Source organism: Scomber japonicus, chromosome 1, assembly GCF_027409825.1.
Source record: "Scomber japonicus isolate fScoJap1 chromosome 1, fScoJap1.pri, whole genome shotgun sequence".
Lineage (NCBI taxonomy): Eukaryota > Metazoa > Chordata > Actinopteri > Scombriformes > Scombridae > Scomber > Scomber japonicus.
Window position 1 is genome coordinate 39,591,956 of NC_070578.1, and position 18,998 is coordinate 39,610,953.

Sequence of the window (18,998 nt, forward strand, 5' to 3'; positions counted from 1 at the left end):
ACTTTCCTTCCTTCCTCCCGCCTCCTTTCGTCCCTCCTTTCCTTCCTTCTTCCTCCCTTCCTCCCTCCCTCCCATCCTTCCTTCCTCCCTCCTTTCCTTCCTACCTTCCTTCCTTCCTTAATTTGACCCAGAACAGCCTCAATGGACAAACATTTGTAGCATTTATACAAAAATATAATCTTTGTCGAGTAAATCTAAACATCATAAACCAAAATGCCGTCATTACTCCGTCGTCTCCTTCTGCTTCTTAACAAACCAGCAAATTATAAGAGAGACTTTTTATTACAGCTGATATAAAACTATATCAGTCATGGATAGAGATCTAAAGAAGAAGAAGAAGAAGAAGAAGAAGAAGAAGGAAAACAGAAATGTATTTATATGGAAATGAACTGAGTGAGTTTCATGTGTAACAATGAAGCAGGGAAATGTAAATGTGTCTGACATGGTGAACAGAGGATACATTCATATGCTAAAAAAAAAAAAAAAGCTCAGAAGAAGAATACATCCGACAAAGCTCGCTCAAAGTTCAGAATAAAAGCAGCAACTAAAAAAAAAGAAAAGAAAAGAAAAGAGGAGTAAACCTGCAGCACACATCTGAAAATGTCAAATTAAATGGGACAAAATGGGGTTTGTGTGAAAATGCCAGCTGGAGAAGAGGAGGAGAGGAGGGGAGCAGGAGAGGAGAGGAGGGGAGGAAGGGAGGTGGAGCAGAGGGGAGGAGGAGGAAGGAAAGAAGGAAGTAGAGAAAGGAGGGAGTAAGGAAGTAGGGAAGGAAGGAAAGGGGAGAAAAGAGAGAGTAGATAGAAGTAGCTATAGAGAGGAGGAAGAGGAGGAGAAGGAGGGGGAAAGAGGAGAGGAGGGGAGGGGAGGAGAGGAAGGGAGGAGAGGAGGAGAGGAAGAGAGGAAGAGAGGAGGGGAGGAGAGGAGGAGAGCAGGAGAGGAGGAGGAGAGGAGGAGATGAGAGGAGGGCAGGAGGGCAGGAGGAGAGGAGGGGGAAGAGGAGGGGAGGGGAGGAGAGGAAGAGAGGTGGAGAGGAGAGGGAGAGAGGAGGAGAGGAAGAGAGGAGAGGAGGAGAAGGGGGGGAAAGAGAGGAGGAGAGGTGGAGAGGAAGAGAGGAAGAGAGGAGGAGGAGAGGAGGAGAGGAAGAGAGGAGGGGAGAAAGAGAGGAAGAGAGGAGGAGGGGGGGAGAGGAGGAGAGGAGGGGAGGAGGAGAGCAGGAGGGGAGGGAGGAGAGGAAGAGAGGAGGAGCGGAGGGGAGGAGAGGAGGGGAGGGGAGGAGAGGAGAGGAGAGGAAGAGAGGAGGGGATGAGGAGAGGTGGAGAGGAATAGAGGTGGAGGAGAGGAGAGGAGGAAGAGAGGAGGATGAGGAGGAGAGGTCGGAGGGGAGGAGGGGAGGAAAGAAAGAGAGGAAGAGAGGAGGAGGAGAGGAGAGAAGAAGAGAGGAGGAGAGGAGGGCATGTTTTAACCATGCACCTCCATCAAACCCTGGCATAAATATAACTATTTATTTATTCATTCATTTATTTATTTTAGGGAGGCTGGGAGAGAGAGAGAGAGAGATGAGAGAGAGAGAGAGAGAGAGAGAGAGAGAGAGGAGAGAGAGAGAGAGAGAGAGAGAGAGAGAGAGAGGAGAGAGAGAGAGGAGAGAGAGAGAGGACAGAGAGAAAGGAAGACAAGAGAAAGGAAGAGAGAGCGAGCACCATAACCATAACTCAAGCCAATCACTGCCTGTTGCCATGACAACAGGGCCCTAGCATCTCCTAAAAATGAGGCAGAGGCGCGGGAAAAGATTAGAGGAGGCTGCTGATGGGGCAAACACCCTCCACCACCCCCCCCTCCTCCTCTTCTTCTTCCCAAAGAAAAGCAGAGAGAGAGAGAGAGAGAGAGAGAGAGAGAGAGAGAGAGAGAGAGAGAGAGAGAGAGATTTCCAGCAGCGGGAAAACAAAAAATCCAATCAATAAATAAACAGCGCTATAATTCACTGGACCGAGCTTTTAAACGATCCCATAAACACACACACACACACACACACACACACACACACACACACACACACACACACACACACACACACACACACACACACAGAGACTGCAGACCTGCTATAGAAACTCTTCACAATAAAAGAGAACAAAGAGAATTTGTCCTCGTTGTGAACCAGAACTAACTGAGACGAGATTTTTGCTCAAATTCAAGCAGAAAATCATAAAAGACAGAATGATTCAATCCTGCTGGGAGAGAAAGAAGAGAGAAAGGAGAGAGAGAGAGGAGAGAGAAAGAAGAGAGAAAGAAGAGAGAGAAGAGAGAGAAGAGAGAGAAAGAGAGGACAGTAAAGCTGCTGGGAGAGAAAGAAGAGAGAAAGAAGAGAGAGAGAGAAGAGAGAAAGAGAGAGAGAGAGAAAGAGAGGAGAATAAAGCTGCTGCTAGAGGAATATATGAAACAAAGGAAGACATGCTGCTTTACTCTTCTTTCTCCTTTATTTCATTTTATTATTTACTTTATTTATCTTCTTTTATTTATCCCTCCTGTTGATCTCGGGTCATTTAAAGGAAGAACGACAGGTGTGAACTTTAAATGAGGTATAACTTTATTTAAATGAAGCCTGTTGTTGAACATGATTTCCAAAAGTTGGCTAAAAAAAGGATGAAAGTTGCTGGAAGTAAAGGAAGATTACAGCTGATTTTTATGAACTTTGGAAACATGTTTAAAGATAATAAAGATAATAAAGATAATAAAAATGATTAAATTGGAAATGAAAAGTTGGAATATACAGAAAGTTTGTGTTGTTTGTTTCTGTGTGATTACATCTATGAAAGAAGAGAGAAAATATGAATATTAATGATATTATATTTTTTTATTTCTTATAATTTCTTATAATTATAATCTTCTGTCAGTGTTAACACACTTCTGTAGTACTTTGGTAATATAGATTTCTGAGCTGTCATACTAATTGAATCTGAAACCAGACATATATATGGCTATTTAAGAAAATTGAGCCCCTCACCTCAGATTGACAAAGACAAACCACATTTGGTACACATATATATCATGTCAAGACGCACAAAAAAGTCTATTGGACCCAGACCCTAACTCCAACAGGAAGTCTGCCATTATGAAACCAATTTGCGGTTAGGGTTAGGGCCATTTTTCGTATGTTTAACAAATTCCTTGTACAGATTCAAATTCAGTCATTATGATCTGAAGACATTGGAAATGAAAAGTTATCAAAATCTTTGCCTGAAGCAGAAAATGCGGGTTAATTCCCATATACTCCGACTAATTCCCATTATTCCCGTTAATTCCCCATATTCTCCCGTTAATGCCCCATATATTCCTGTTATATATTCCTGTTAATTCTCATATACTCCAGTTAATTCCCTGACTCTGTTAAACCCGCTGAGAGAGAGAGAGAGACAGAGAGAGAGAGAGAGAGAGGGAGAGAGACAGAGAGAGACAGGGAGAGAGAGAGAGAGAGAGAGAGACAGAGAGACAGAGGGAGAGAGAGAGAGAGAGAGAGAGAGAGGGAGGAATGGCTGGCGTCTGCAGTTATCAGCATCAGAGAGTCACACGTTCAGCATCTGCTAGCTTCATCTCTTCCATTCAGATCTAATTAGAAACCCGACGAGCTGACGGCCGATTATCTGCCAGCCAATAACAATACACCAGAGTGTTGTGTTGTCATGACGCTAGACTCACACCGAGAGAAGTGATTAAAAAATAACAATTACTGCAGGAAATTAGAAGCTAAGGTGAACACGATTGCATGTTTCCACAGAGCTTTGGATATAATCTGAGTCTTCAGCACAATAAATACAGCAAATGGAATGAAGGACAGAAGGAAGGGAGGAAGGAAAGGAAAGAAGGAAGGAAGGAAGGAAGGAAGGAAGGAAGGAAGGAAGGGATAAAGAAGGAAGGAAGGAGGAAAGGAAAGAAGGACAGAAGGAAGGGAGGAAGGAAAGGAAGGAAGGAGGAAAGGAAGGAGGGAAATAAAGAAGGACATAAGGAAGGAATGAAGGACAGAAGGAGGAAAGGAAGGAGGGAAGGAAAGAAGGACATAAGGAAGGAAGGAAGGACAGACGGAAGAAAGGAAGGGAGAAAGAAGGAAGGATGGGAGGAAGAAGGAAGGAAAGGAGGAAGGAAGGAAGGAAGGAGGAAAGGAAGAAGGGAAGGAAAGAAGGACATAAGGAAGGAAAGGAAGGACAGAAGGAAGGGAGGAAGGAAAGGAAAGAAGGAAGGAAGGAAGGAAGGAAGGAAGGAAGGAGAGAAGGAAGGAAGGAAGGAAGGAGAGAAGGAAGGAAGGAGGAAAGGAAAGAAGGACAGAAGGAAGGGAGGAAGGAAAGGAAGGAAGGAGGAAAGGAAGGAGGGAAATAAAGAAGGACATAAGGAAGGAATGAAGGACAGACGGAAGAAAGGAAGGGAGAAAGGAGGAAGGATGGGAGGAAGAAGGAAGGATAGGAGGACATAAGGAAGGAAGGAAGGAAGGAAGGAAGGAAGGAAGGAAGGGATAAAGAAGGAAGGAAGGAAGGAAGGAAGGAAGGAAGGAGGAAAGGAAAGAAGGACAGAAGGAAGGGAGGAAGGAAAGGAAGGAAGGAGGAAAGGAAGGAGGGAAATAAAGAAGGACAGAAGGAAGGGAGGAAGGAAAGGAAGGAAGGAGGAAAGGAAGGAGGGAAATAAAGAAGGACAGAAGGAAGGGAGGAAGGAAAGGAGAGAAGGAAGGAAGGAAGGAAGGAAAGAAGGACAGAAGGAAGGGAGGAAGGAAAGGAAGGAAGGAGGAAAGGAAGGAGGGAAATAAAGAAGGACATAAGGAAGGAATGAAGGACAGAAGGAGGAAAGGAAGGAAGGAAGGAGGAAAGGAAACAAGGACATAAGGAAGGAATGAAGGACAGAAGGAAGGGAGGAAGGAAAGGAAGGAAGGAGGAAAGGAAGGAGGAAAGGAAAGACGGAAGAAAGGAAGGGAGAAAGGAGGAAGGATGGGAGGAAGAAGGAAGGAAAGGAGGAAGGAAGGAAGGAACAGTCAACAGACGGGGTCTATTTGACCCTGGAGGACGACACGAAGGTTAAATGTATTTTCTCCACTGTCAAACTTTCTTTTTCTTTTCTTGGTATCAAACATTTTAAAACAAGTCATTTTATTTTATGAAGTGAAGTTCTGACATTCCAGCATCGACCCTGTGACCTTTGACCTGTGACCTTTGACCTCTGACCTGTGACCTGAGCCGAGCGGCAGCCGTCTGAGTGATGACGCACAGCAGAGTGATGCTGATGTGTCACTCAGGCTGCAGGGAGCTTCTGTTCTCTGTTATTATTAATACCCGAGGCTATGTATTGAGCATGTATGACCTGCAGAGTGTGTGTGTGTGTGTGTGTGTGTGTGTGTGTGTGTGTGTGTGTGTGTGTGTGTGTGTGTGTTTGGCTGACGACGCACAAACACACAAATGGCCCAAAGGAGAAATTAATGCAAATGACTCAAGATGAAAAATATATTAACCCGCCATCAAAACATCAAAATTGATCATTCAAGCCAGATTAATATAAATATTATGACACTCGATGACTGAAGTAGACACACACACACACACACACACACACACACACACACACACACACACACACACACACACACACACCAATTAGCTTCCAACATTAACTGAGGAGCGAGGTTCCTCATTAGGATGAAAGGACAGTTATCAGCAGAAAGAAAAAGACTGCAGCAGCAAATGGCCAGGTCACATGACTCCCCCGCCCCCCCCAACACACAAACACACACACGCACACACACACACAGATATGTAATCACCAAGTACTTAAAGCACGGAGATAAAGAAGGAGGTGAAAGTGTGACTCATTGACTTTTCTCTTTGGGAGAACGAGCTGCAGCTCATCAGAACAGCAGGTCAGAACTATGTGCAAGTCTTACAGTGATTCATACACACACACACACACACACACACACACACACACACACACACATACACATACACACACACACACACACACACACACACACACACACACACACACACACACACACACACACTCCTTTGCCAGTCTAAAAAAGCTTTTGACATTTTTGACCAAAATGTCGACATAATCCAGACACAAATTATACACATAGAAATGTTCAGACAGTTCTTACCGTGTGTGTGTGTGTGTGTGTGCATGTGTGTGTGTGTGTGTGTGTGTGTGCATGCATCACATTTCTCCCTGTATGAGCATATGATCGATTGAGCCTTTTTTTCATGACCTATGATTAAAGCTGCATGAATCTATATTTGACATTAACAATGGATCACATGACTATAAATAATAAAGCATCACTCTTACAGTCATGATGATGATGAAAGCCTCGCTAGTGATGCAGGTGAATAGCAAATTATTATATTTATATATTTAATTAAAGGGCCACATACAGCCAAATTTGATTTCATATGGGCCAGACCAATAAAATGATGGAAGGGAGGAAGGAAGGAAAGAAGGGAAAAGTGATAGAAAGGAAAGACAAAAGAAAGGAAGGAAGGAAGGAAGGAAGGCCAGGGGAAGACAGGAAGGAAAGATAGAAGGGAAGGAATGACAGAAGGAAAGAAGGAGGGATGGAAAGATGGAAAGATGAAAGGAAGGAAGGAAGGAAGGAATGAAGGAAAAGGGAATATGAAGGGAAGGAAATGGAAAAGGAAGACAAGGAAGGAAGGAAGGAAAGGGACAGAGGGAAGTAAACAAAGAAGGAAGGGAGGAAGGACGGAAGGAAAAGAAGACAAGAAGGAAAGTGGGCCAGATTAGACACCTTGGCGGGCCGGTTCTGGCCCACGGGCCACATGTTTGACATCCCTGATATAGAGCTTTTATCCAAAGTGATGGCAGTAAGTTGAACCAGAACAGTAAATTTGCAGCTGAAACTCAACCATAAAGCTCCGTAAAGCCGAGAGGAGCTGCAGACTCACTAACTCAGGGGTGTCAAACATGCGGCCCACTTGCCATCCAGTGCTCTTTTCCTTCCTTCCTTCTGTCCTTCCTTCCTTCTGTCCTTCCTTCAATCTGTCCTTCCTTCCTTACTTCCTTCTGTCCTTCCTTCCATCTGTCCTTCCTTCAATCTGTCCTTCCTTCCTTTCTTCCTTCTTTCCTTCCTTCCTTCTGTCTGTCTGTCCTTCGCTATCTCTCTTTCCTACCTTTCTTCCCTCCTTCCTTTTGCCTGTCTTTCCTTCCTTCCCTTCTTATTTCCTTATTTCCTTCCTTCCTTCTTTCCTTCCATCTCTTTAATGATCCGGCCCACGTGAGATCAAATAAGTCTGTATGTGGCCCTTGAATGAAAATGAGTTTGACGCCTCTGCACTAACACATCACACACTGACAGCTCACACATACATACGTCGCTATTACTCAGTCATTTATATCATCGCTGTGAAGTCAAGCTGGAAACGTCCTCTTCGTCTCCAGCCTGAGTCAGTCTCATCGTGACTCACTGCGGCCGGATTTAGCCTCACACACAGCTGTTTGTTTAACCCTCCTGTTGTGTTCCAGTCAAGGAAGGGAGGGAGGGAGGAAGGAAAGAAGAAGGAAGAAGGGAGGAAGGAAGGAAGGAAAGGAGGGAGGGAAAGGAGGGAGGGAGGGAAGGAAGGAAGGAAGGAATGAAGGAAGAAGGGAGGAAGAAGGGAGGAAGGAAGGAAAGGAGGAAGGAAGGGAGGAAGAAGGGAGGAAGGAAGGAAGGGAGGAAGGAAGGAAGGAAGGAAGGGAGGAAAGAAGGAAGGAAGGAAGGAAGGAATGAAGGAAGAAGGGAGGAAGGAAGGAAGGAAAGGAGGGAAGGAGGGAAGGAGGGAAGGAAGGAAAGGAGGGAGGAGGGAAGGAAGGAAGGAAGGAAGGGAGGAAGAAGGGAGGAAGGAAGGAAGGAAAGGAGGGAAGGAAGGAAGGAAAGGAGGAAGGAGGGACAGAAGGTAGGAAGGGAGGAAGGAAGAGTCAAAACAGATGGGTCAATTTGACCCGGGAGCATAACAGGAGGGTTAAGGTGGAGGTGGACGATGATAACGAGAGAGCCACACAAGAGCAACGATGTCGTCCGCTGTGTCGAACCAAACACACCTGCTCTCTCTGTGGGTGAAACTCTCTGCACGCTCCCTGCAATGCATGCTGGTCTGTTTCCTGCTCCTATGGGTGCAGGAGCAGTGGGTGCAAATGGCATTTTCTACCTCCAAATAAATATAAAGCCTTACTGTCTGTGTTTAGAGCAGGGGAGTCAAACTCATTTTCATTCAAGGGGCCACATACAGACCTATTTGATCTGATGTGGCCCGGATCATTAAAAAGATGGAGGGAAGGAAGGAAGAAGGACAAAAGGAAAGAGAGAAGAAAGGTAGGAAAGAGACACAGAAGGACAGATGGAAGAAACGGAGGAAGGAAGGAAGGTAAGAAGGACAGATGGAAGGAATGGAAAAAAGGAAGGTAGGGAGGAAGGAGACAGAAGAAAGGAAAGAAGGAAGGACAGATGGAAGGGAGAAAGGAATGAAGGAAAGAAGAAAGGAAAAAAGGAAAGTAGGAAGGACAGATGGCAGGAAGGAAGGAAAGAAGGAAGGAAAAAAGGAAGGTAGGAAGGACAGATGGAAGGAAAGAAGGAAGGACAGATGGAAGAAATGGAGGGAGGAAGGAAGAAAGGGAGGAAGGACAGATTGAAGGAAGAAAGGAATGAAGGAAAGAAGAAAGGAAAAAAGGATGGTAGGAAGGAAGGGCAGATGGAAGGAAGGACAGAAGGAAGGAAGGAAAAGAACACAATTGCTGCTGAAAAAAGTCCCTAAACAAATGCATAAATGCACTTTTTCCTTGCAGCTGTTTAATTAAATCAGTGAGCCTTTTTAAAAAAATTGAAACTATAAATATGTGAGCAGTTTATAAAGATTTGAATCCTCAGCGGGAAACAATATCAAAGCCACAGACACAATAAAAATCAGTTTTATGCACAAATAAATATATAAAATGTTGCCTTTTAAGAACTTTGTGAAGCAATTTGATTAACCTGAAGTGATTTATCCTTTAATATCTTAAAAGTGTCCAGTCAGTGATAAATCAGCTGTTTTTAGAGACCTGTAACATCTGCAGCATCGATTACAAAGCTTCATTAGAGACCACGAAGAGCGCACACACACACACACACACACACACACACACACACACACACACACACACACACACACACACACACACACACACACACACACACACACACACAGTAAGTAATTAAATGAACATCTTACCTTCATGAGAACAGACTCGCTGAGCTTTTCTCTGTTGACAATCTTTATGGCGACTTTCTGACACGTGACGCAGTGGACGCCGAGCTTCACCAGACCTGAAACACAAAACAGGAAGTAACGTTAACAACGAGTCGACTCTTCAAGGCTCGACTGGAGCGACGCGGGACATTCACAGAGATCTGACGGAGCTGAATTAATGACATCACATTCAACACTTCCTGTCTTCCTCTGCTGCATTGTACTACTATCATCAATCCAGATCCTGTTTGCATTAATTAACACTCACAGAAAATATGAAACTAGTTTAAAACACTAGTTAAAGTCCGTGTAAAGTAAGAATAAATATGTGTTCTGAGTTTGACATACCACAGAAAAGTGTGTTGTTAACCACCCTGCCAAATTTGAATGATTAAAAAAATCACCAAATATATGAAATTAGGCTTCAAAGTTGTGTAAAAATCAGCCTCTTTCTCTGCTCCCAAACGCTGAAGCCCCGCCCCCTACCAAGTGTCACCTGTCAATCAAAGTCACCATCTCTACCTGAAACATGGACGCTACGTCTGAGAGCTTTCTGCTGCTAACTCGGCTGCTAGCTCAGCTAATTGGCTAACTGTAGACTGGAGTAGTAGTAGGGGAGAGTGGGGTAAGTAGTGCCAATTTTTACTTAAAGTGCCCTTAAAACAAGGGGACAACAGTAATGCCTCCAACTAAGATATCTACATATAGTTTAGGATGCTGTGCATCCCTGGGAACAATTACTTTGGATCTTAAACAAACAGTTTGAGAAATATAGCTTTAGGAAAAAAAAGTGTCCTGGGGGCAAGTTGTGCCATTAGAGAGAATACAGTGGGGTAAATTGTGCCATTGATAATTGAAGTAAAACAGATCATTTTAATCTCACAAATGATAATGCTATATAAAAGTAAAACAAATTCAATACAATTTACTTATAAAAACATTCGTATTGTGCTGCTAGAGGTGAAATTCTCCTCCGGAGCATAGAAGGGTTCAATGTCTCCTTTTTGTATTTGTATTTGTGTGGCATGATGGTCTAAAATTAGGAATATCACATAGTTTTAGTGATCAAATGTAAGAATACAATATACAATAACAATAAAATACAATTAAGTAATATATCATAAATAATCATAAATTGGGTTAAGTTGTCCCATTGGCACAACTTAACCCAGGCCTTTGGCACAAATTACCCCAGACCCACCATTTTGAAAAAAATGTATCCCCCAGCTGTTTTGAGCTAGTATCATGCTAACTGTATATACTCATGCTGTAGCTTACTAAAGCACTAAAACATGTATGAACTGTTTTCAAAGTTGTCTACAATTGTTCAAACACAACATTAAAAAAAACTTGATCATAGAAATTTTACTTTGGAGGGCAAAAAATTGTTTTTTGAACTTAAATGTGCCAACCTCTCAAGACAAGTGTCTCCCCTCTTCACAAGATGAGTGAAATGGATGCCTCTTCAAAAATATGTGGTCACATGAGCAACTTCTTCTATGGTTTTCTAGATAACCGGGGTGGAACTACTTACCCCTTGGCACAAATTACCCCACTCTCCCCTAATAGTGTGTGCTTTCTTTTATACAGTCTATGCCAGAAACATGGACGCTATGTCCATGTTTCTGGCATAGACTGTATAAAAGAGTTAGCTCGGCGGCTAACTCGGCAGCTAACTCAGCTGTCTGAATTCACTTTACACAGTCTTTAAAAGACAAGTTTCTGTTTTTGAATGAATGGCAGCTGACACACTGATGATTGAAGCTTGTTTACAGATATACAGAACAGCTCATTTCACTTCCTGTAGTGACAAAAACCTTCATTTGACTCTTTCTGGTGTTCTCTCACAGTCAATACTCCACACAGCAAAAAGGAGACAGAAATAAAACTAAACTCTAACTAATAATGATTTATTTGTGTGAGAAACTGTTGCTCCACATCCTGCTCATACTGACTCACATGAGAACAAAAAAACCCAAATCTTCCCACAGCAGGCTCGACTAATGAAACACAGATTTAATCTTAAGGATATAAATAGATGCAGGATGATGTAAATAAACACATGAAACCAAACAATAACTTTAACATTTCCTGTCCTGACAGCGTAAAACAATATAAATGAGTAATAGTAAAGGGCTTTTCTAGTCTTTTTGACCACTCAGAGCACTTTTACACACATTCAGACACTGTTGGTGCAGCCATCGGGGGCAATTTAGGGTTCAGTTTTTTGCCTAAAGACACATCAAAATGTAGACTGGAGGAGTTGGGAATCAAACCACCAAATCTACAGATTCATGGTCGACCTGCTCTACTTCCTGAGCCACAAAATCGCACAAAATCAGAGTATAAATGATTGCAATTACATATTATTTCAACCCTTTCATACGTGTTCAGGATCATATTTGACTAATTTTTACATCTGAAAACAGTAAAAACACCATCAACACTTTTTCTTATAGCCTTAAATTTGATGACGTCTCCTAATGTGACCCAGAATATACAAAAATGGAAATAACAAACATTTCTGTAGGACAGAGGAGTCAAACTTATCTTCATTCAAGGGCCACATACAGACCAATTTGATCTGATGTGGGCTGGATTATTAAAAGGATGGAGGGAAGGAAGGAAGAAAGGAAGGAAATGAGAAGGGAAGGAAGGAAAGAGGGATGGAAGGAAGGAGGGAAGAAAGGTAGGAAGGACAAATGGAAGGAAGGAAGGACAGATGGACGAAAAGGAGGAAATAAGAAGGGAAGGAAGGAAGGAAGGAAGGACAGATGGACGAAAGGGAGGAAATAAGAAGGGAAGGAAGGAAAGACAGACAAAAGGAAGGAGGGAAGAAAGGAAGAAAGGAAGGAAGCAAGGAAGGAAGGAAGGACAGAAGGAAGAAAGGGAGGAAGGAACAAAGAAAAGATAAAAGAAAGGCAGGAATGAAAATAGGAAGGTAGGAAAAGAACACAGGAAGGAAAGTGGGCCGGATTGCACCCCTCGGCGGGCCGGTTCTGGCCCACGGGCCGCGTGTTTGACACCCGTGCTTTAGGAGGTTAATTACTTGTCAGAAGGTCCAATAAACACTCCCAGTTTCAAAGAAATCTAATTTTCTTGTTATTATTTGATAGTTCAGGCTTTACAGGGTCAAAGAAAACTCAACACATGGGTAATACAACACTGTGTGTACACTGTAATGTGCTTTTACGACCACTAGGTGTCACATTAAGGCGTGCATGAACGAGGACAGCAGGTCAAAGTTAAGCAGAATGAAGTATAAGGTTGAGAAAAGCCAAAATGTAATGTCCTGCAGGAGGTTAATTACTTGTCAGAAGATCCAATAAACACTCCCGGTTTCAAAGAAATCAAATTTTCTTGTTATTATTTGATACTTCAGGCTTTACAGGGTCAAAGAAAACTCAATACATGGATAATACGACACTGTTTTTAAGCTATAATGTGGTTTTGTGACCACTAGGTGGCACATTAAGGCGTGCACGAACGAGGACAGCTGGTCAAAGTTAAGCAGAATGAAGTATAAGGTCGAGAAAAGCCAAAATGTAATGTCCTGTAGGAGGTTAATTACTTGTCAGAAGGTCCAATAAACACTTTTCTTGTAATTATTTGATAGTTCAGGCTTTACAGGGTAAAAGAAAACTCAATACATGGATTATACCTCACTGTTTTTATACTGTAATGTGCTTTTATGACCACTAGGTGGCACATTAAGGCGTGCACGAACAAGGACAGCAGGTCAAAGTTAAGCAGAATGAAGTATAAGGTTGAGAAAAGCCAAAATGTAATGTCCTGCAGGAGGTTAATTACTTGTCAGAAGGTCCAATAAACACTTTTCTTGTAATTATTTGATGGTTCAGGCTTTACAGGGTCAAAGAAAACTAAATACTTGGATTATACGACACTGTTTTTAAGCTGTAATGTGCTTGTGCGACCACTAGGTGGCACATTAAGGCATGCACCAAGAAGGACAGCAGGTCAAAGTTCAGCAGAATGAAGTATGAGGTCGAGAAAAGCCAAAATGTAATGTCCTGCGGGAGGTTAAATATGTGTGGAGGGCTCCTTACATACTGTTCAGGATCATATTTGACCTATTTTTACATCTGAACGCAGTAAAAACACCATCAACACTTTTTTTTTTAGCCGTAAATTTAATGACGTCTCCTAATGTGACCCAGAATATACAAAAATAGAAATAACAAGAGACTGTTTGACCCACATTTCTTTAAAGCATTCAAACATATTGTTGTCTTTCTCCCTCCCTCCTTCCTCTTTTCCTTCCTTCCATCCTTCCTCCCTTCCTTCCCTCCTTCCTTCCTCCCTCCCTCCTTTTGTCTTTCTTTCCCCCCTCTACCTTCCTCCCTTCCTCTTTTCCTTTCTCCCTCCCTCCTTCCTTCCTCCTTTCCTTCCTTCCCTCCTTCCCTCCTTCCCTTCCTTTCCTTCTTTCCTCCCTCCCTCCCTTCTACCTTCCCTTCCTTTCCTTCTTCTTTCCTCCGTGCTTCCTTCTTGCTCCTTTCCTTCCCTCCTTCTCTCTTTCCTTCCCTCCTTCCTTCCTCCCTTCCTTCCCTCCTTCTCTCTTTCCTTCCCTCCTTCCTCCTTTCCCTCCTTCCTTCCTTCCTCCCTCCCTCCTTCCTTCCTCCCTCCCTCCCTCCTTTTGACTTTCTTTCCCCCCTCTACCTTCCTCCCTTCCTCTTTCCCTTTCTCCCTCCCTCCCTCCTTCCTCCTTTCCTTCCTTCCTTTCCTTCTTTCCTCCCTCCCTCCCTTCTACCTTCCTTCCCTCCTTCCCTTCCTTTCCTTCTTCTTTCCTCCGTGCTTCCTTCTTGCTCCTTTCCTTCCTTCTTCCTCCCTTCCTTCCATCCTTCCTTCTTCCTCCCTTCCTTCCATCCTTCCTCCCTTCCTTCCCTCCTTCTCTCTTTCCTTCCCTCCTTCCTCCTTTCCCTCCTTCCTTCCTCCCTCCCTCCCTCCTTTTGTCTTTCTTTCCCCCCTCTACCTTCCTCCCTTCCTCTTTTCCTTTCTCCCTCCCTCCTTCCTTCCTCCTTTCCTTCCTTTCCTTCCTTTCCTCCTTCCCTCCTTCCTTCCTCCCTCCCTCCTTTTGTCTTTCTTTCCCCCTCTACCCTTCCTCCCTTCCTCTTTTCCTTTCTCCCTCCCTCCTTCCTTCCTCCTTTCCTTCCCTCCTTCCCTTCCTTTCCTTCTTCTTTCCTCCGTGCTTCCTTCTTGCTCCTTTCCTTCCTTCTTCTTCCTCCCTTCCTTCCATCCTTCCTCCTTTCCTTACTTCCTTCCTCCTTTCCTTCCTTCCTTCCTCCCTTCCTTCCCTTCTTCTCTCTTTCCTTCCCTCCTTCCTCCATTCCCTCCTTCCTTCCTTTCCTTCCTCCCTTCCTCCCCTCCCTCCTTCTGTCTTTCTTTCCCCCCTCTACCCTTCCTCCCTTCCTTCTTTCCTTTCTCCCTCCCTACTTCCTCTTTTCCTTTCTCATGTTTTATGTAACAAAGGACAGTTACATTAAACGAGTGCGATACTGTGAACGTTTACACAGAATTACTACAGAATGAACGTCATTAAGGATTAATCACACATTTATCTGTGTGAGTATTTACGGGTCAGAGTATGAACAGGATGGAAAGGTTAAACCTGTCAAACCACATGAATCATAATTGATACATGAGTGTTAGAAAGCTTTACATCGACAGTGTGAAACCTGATATATACGGTCAGATACACGCAGGCACGTGCACACATAGGGCCCTAGGGGTGCTTGTGCCCCTGCCCTTTTTGCCTCGTATTAAAAAGTGCCCTCTGTGCGTGTGTGTGTGCGTTTTAAAAAATTACATTAATAAATTCCTCTTAAGGATGTAAAAAAACCCAGCTGTACAAAAATATCCACGGTGATCTACCGTACCCATTTTCTTGTAATACGGGGTTGTTGTGTGTGTTGAGCCTGCTGCTCCTCTGTCTGTTGAGGCTCCGCTCCGTCACAGAGCCGCCAGAGAGAGAGAGAGAGAGAGAGAGAGCTGCCCCATGGATAACTGAGGAGACGTGACAGTGGAGCAACGTGAACCTGAGTTATGGTCTAACTAGTCGCCGTCCACTTATTCAACGTGCTTAAATATGTAATATTTCAGAAAACGCTCTATTTTAGTCAATGTGTCAACTTCTATTTTTGCCGGACGTCAAATTAGCACAGAGCAGATCGTGCGGTACAGGAAATCGTGTGCAAAATACAAAATAAAACACCGGGTTAATTTTCAAAATAAAATACACCGTGTTTACGGCGGATCATATTTCCCTTCTCACTACAGGTCTGAAGTACAGGTCCGAGGTTTAGATATAAAGTTTATTGTGACTTTGATAATGTGACACAAAAGAAATTGCAATTACATATCACTTTCACCTACACAGGACACACAGCTAAATAGTTAGCTTTCTATTAGAACTATATTTTTTAATTTTACATTAATTTCCATATTGTGTAAAGGACCGGAAAAAAATGTTGGCACGCAGCTGCCCTTTTCTGAGTTTGAGCCCCTGCCCCTCTATAATCATGTGCACGTCCCTGGATACACGTAGTACACAGATAAACCAATGCAGTGTTGGATTACTCAATATTTAGTAGCTTATTTTATGGTAAATTCCTGCAGGTATAGAAGCCTTATTTATCTGTATATCTGTCATTTTATTGCCTTTCATGTATTATATATTATCATCATGCATAAAGAGTTTAATAGATGGAGATATGAGCTTTATGCAGGACATATAAAAGGCTTTAAACTACATTATATTCATGAAAAATAAGATGCAAAAACTTCCAGATGTTTCAAATATGATACAAAATAAAAGTCATATGTGCAAAGTTTTATTTAATTAATAATTTTAGACCAAAGCTGTGACTCCTACACATTTGGGATTATTAGGATATGAGGATATAAGGTTTATTTTACTGTATAACACAATTAATTCACCAGAGTATGAAACTAATTATTTCCTTACATTAACACTTTACCTTTGCATGAATGATAATAAAGTCCCAATGGCATCAAACGAGTACTTCCTGATTAACAGTGTTGTAGTTTGTTGCTAAAATTTGTCAAATTTGTCGTCACACATCAAACTACAAACATTATTCAGCATAAATAAATAAGTTTTAATCATAAAATGTGGTCAGGTTTTTATACCTGCTCTACTTTTATGTGTTGATTGACTTTCCCCAAGATTCCTGCCATTTGGTTTTTATATTGTTTTTATACTGTAATGTGCTTTTTCGACCACTAGGTGGCACATTAAGGCATGCACGAACGAGGACAGCAGGTCAAAGTCAAGCAGAATAAAGTATAAGGTTCAGCAAAGCCAAAATGTAATGTCCTGCAGGAGGTTAATTACGTATCAGAAAATCCAATTCACACTCCAGTTTCACAGAATTTGAATTTTCTTGTAATTATTTGATGGTTAAGGCTTTTACAGCGTTAAACAAAACTCAACACATGGATTATACATCACTGTTTTTATACTGTAATGTGCTTTTTCGACCACTAGGTGAAACATTGAGGTGCAGCAAAGCCAAAAAGTAATGTCCTGCAGGAGGTTAATTACTTGTCAGAAGGTCAAATAAACACCTTTCTTGTTATTATTTGATGGTTCAGGCTTTACATAGTCAAAGAAAACTCAACACATGGATAATACTACACTTTTTTAAAACTGTAATGTGCTTTTATGACCACTAGGTGGCACATTAAGGCGTGCACGAACGAAAACATCAGGTCAAAATTCAGCAGAATGAAGTATAAGGTCGAGAAAAACCAAAATGTAATGTCCCATATGAGGACACAGGAGGTTAATTACATGTCAGAAGATCCAATAAACACTCCAGTTTCACAGAATTTGAATTTTCTTGTAATTATTTGATGGTTCAGGCTTTACAGGGTAAAATAAAACTCAATACATGGATAATATTATACTGTTTTTAAGCTGTAATGAGCTTTTGCGACCACTAGGTGGCACATTGAGGCATGGAGGAACAGGTCAAAGTTAAGCAAAATGAAGTATAAGGTCGACAAAAGCCAAAAATCTAATGTCTTGCAGGAGGTTAATTACGTGTCAGAAGCTCCAATAAACACAAAGAAGAACATTATTGTAATGATTTCATAGTTCAGGGTTTACAGCAGTTAAACTAAACTCAATACTAATCTAAATATGTCTCCTAGCAGCGACCTGTAACTCTCACGGTTGTATATTCATCTCAGGCTCACAGACCATTAAAAAACATGCAGGTAAAAAAAAAAAAAAGCAACTATGTGCATTTTACCAAATCCCAATTCACCTCGCACCGTTACCGAAATGTCAACATGCAATAGCTTTATATCTTATTACATCCACAACGGCTCCCATCCGTCTCTATCAAAGCTCTGACACCGGGGACTATACTTCACTTTGTACTGAAGGTCTGCAAGACGACGGCTGCAAATGCCAGCTCGCATATGCACCTCTTCATTACCTCCACGCTGCATATATATTACAGCAGATGAGCGTCGCGCTGTTTGAAAGGTGATTTCCCGGCGGGGGTCTCGCGGGGAAACAAGGAGCCGGGAGCAGCGGGGGGTGTTTGAGCCTATATGGGAGTCTTGGGGGGCTCTTTTATGTCTCCCGGTTAGAGCCGAAATGGCACGCGGGGCGACATTCATGATGTGCCATTGATCTTGTTGTCAGAGCGAAGCTGGAGGACGGCTGCTGAAGCTGAGAGGAGTGAAAGCTCTGGAAAGACTTTGTCTCAATGGAGAGGGGGAGGGGAGGGGGGGGGGCGAGGGTGCGTTTGATGTGCTCACCCCCTCCTCCCTCCCGTCCTCCTCCTACAGGTAAGTCCCTTACTTCTTTGCTTCCTCCAACCCCCTTTCTTCCTTCCTTTTGTCCTTCTTTCCTCCTTCCATCCTTCCTTCCTTCATTCTTTCTTTCCTCCCTCCCTCCCTCCTACCTTCCTTCCTTCATTTCCTCCCCATTACCTTCCTTCTTTCCTCTGTCTTTATTTCCTTCCTTCCTCCGTTCCTCTTTTTCTTTCTCTCCCTCCTTCCTTCCTTCTTTCCTTCCTCCCCTCCCACCTTCCTCCCTCACTCCTTTTCTTCCTTTCTTTCCTTCCTTCCTTCCTTCACTCCTTCCTTCCTCCCTCCCTCATTTCCTTCCTTCTTTCCTTTACTCCCTTCCTTCCTCCCTCCTTTCCTTCCTTCCTTGACTCTAGGACAACACGAGGGTTAAAGCATGATTTCATACAAGCATCAAACTCGTTTGATGTGCTCACCACCCCCTCCTCCCCCCCTCCTCCCTCCCCTCCCTCCTCCTACAGGTAAGTCTAAGAGAGGTGTGAGCTGAGGAGGGATCATCCTCTGAGGAAACAGGCGCAGCAGAAAAGAGATAAAGTTCAGAGTGAAATGGAAATAAGAGAAATTTAAGGAGCCTCGAGCTTTAGACCAGAATAGATGGATTGAAATCTATTCTTAGAGGATAGATATGTATTTTATTCCTTTTCTTTTTTCTTTTCCACAGCAGGTAAGACTTATACAGCAGAGATAAAGACATGGACTTACACTCTTCTAACTTATGTAAAGCTCGTACAGCTGCAGGAACAAAGCTCGTACTGTTCCTTCTTTCCTTCCTTCCTTCCTTTCTTCCTTCTGTCTGTCCTTCCTCCCTCCCTCCATCTTGCTTGCCTCCAACCCCTTTTCTTCCTTGCTTTTGTCCTTCTTTCCTCCTTCCATCCTTCCTTC

At 42.9% G+C, this 18,998-nt stretch overlaps 1 protein-coding gene across 1 annotated transcript in view; it reads right to left on the minus strand.

The window, feature by feature from the left end:
- LOC128368538 (serine/threonine-protein kinase BRSK2-like) overlaps nucleotides 1–18,998 on the minus strand; it is a 72,233-nt gene that overhangs the window by 38,729 nt on the left and 14,506 nt on the right. Inside the window, 1 exon segment of the mRNA XM_053329417.1 lies at nucleotides 9,237–9,331. Within this exon segment, the coding sequence (XP_053185392.1) occupies nucleotides 9,237–9,331 (95 nt within the window).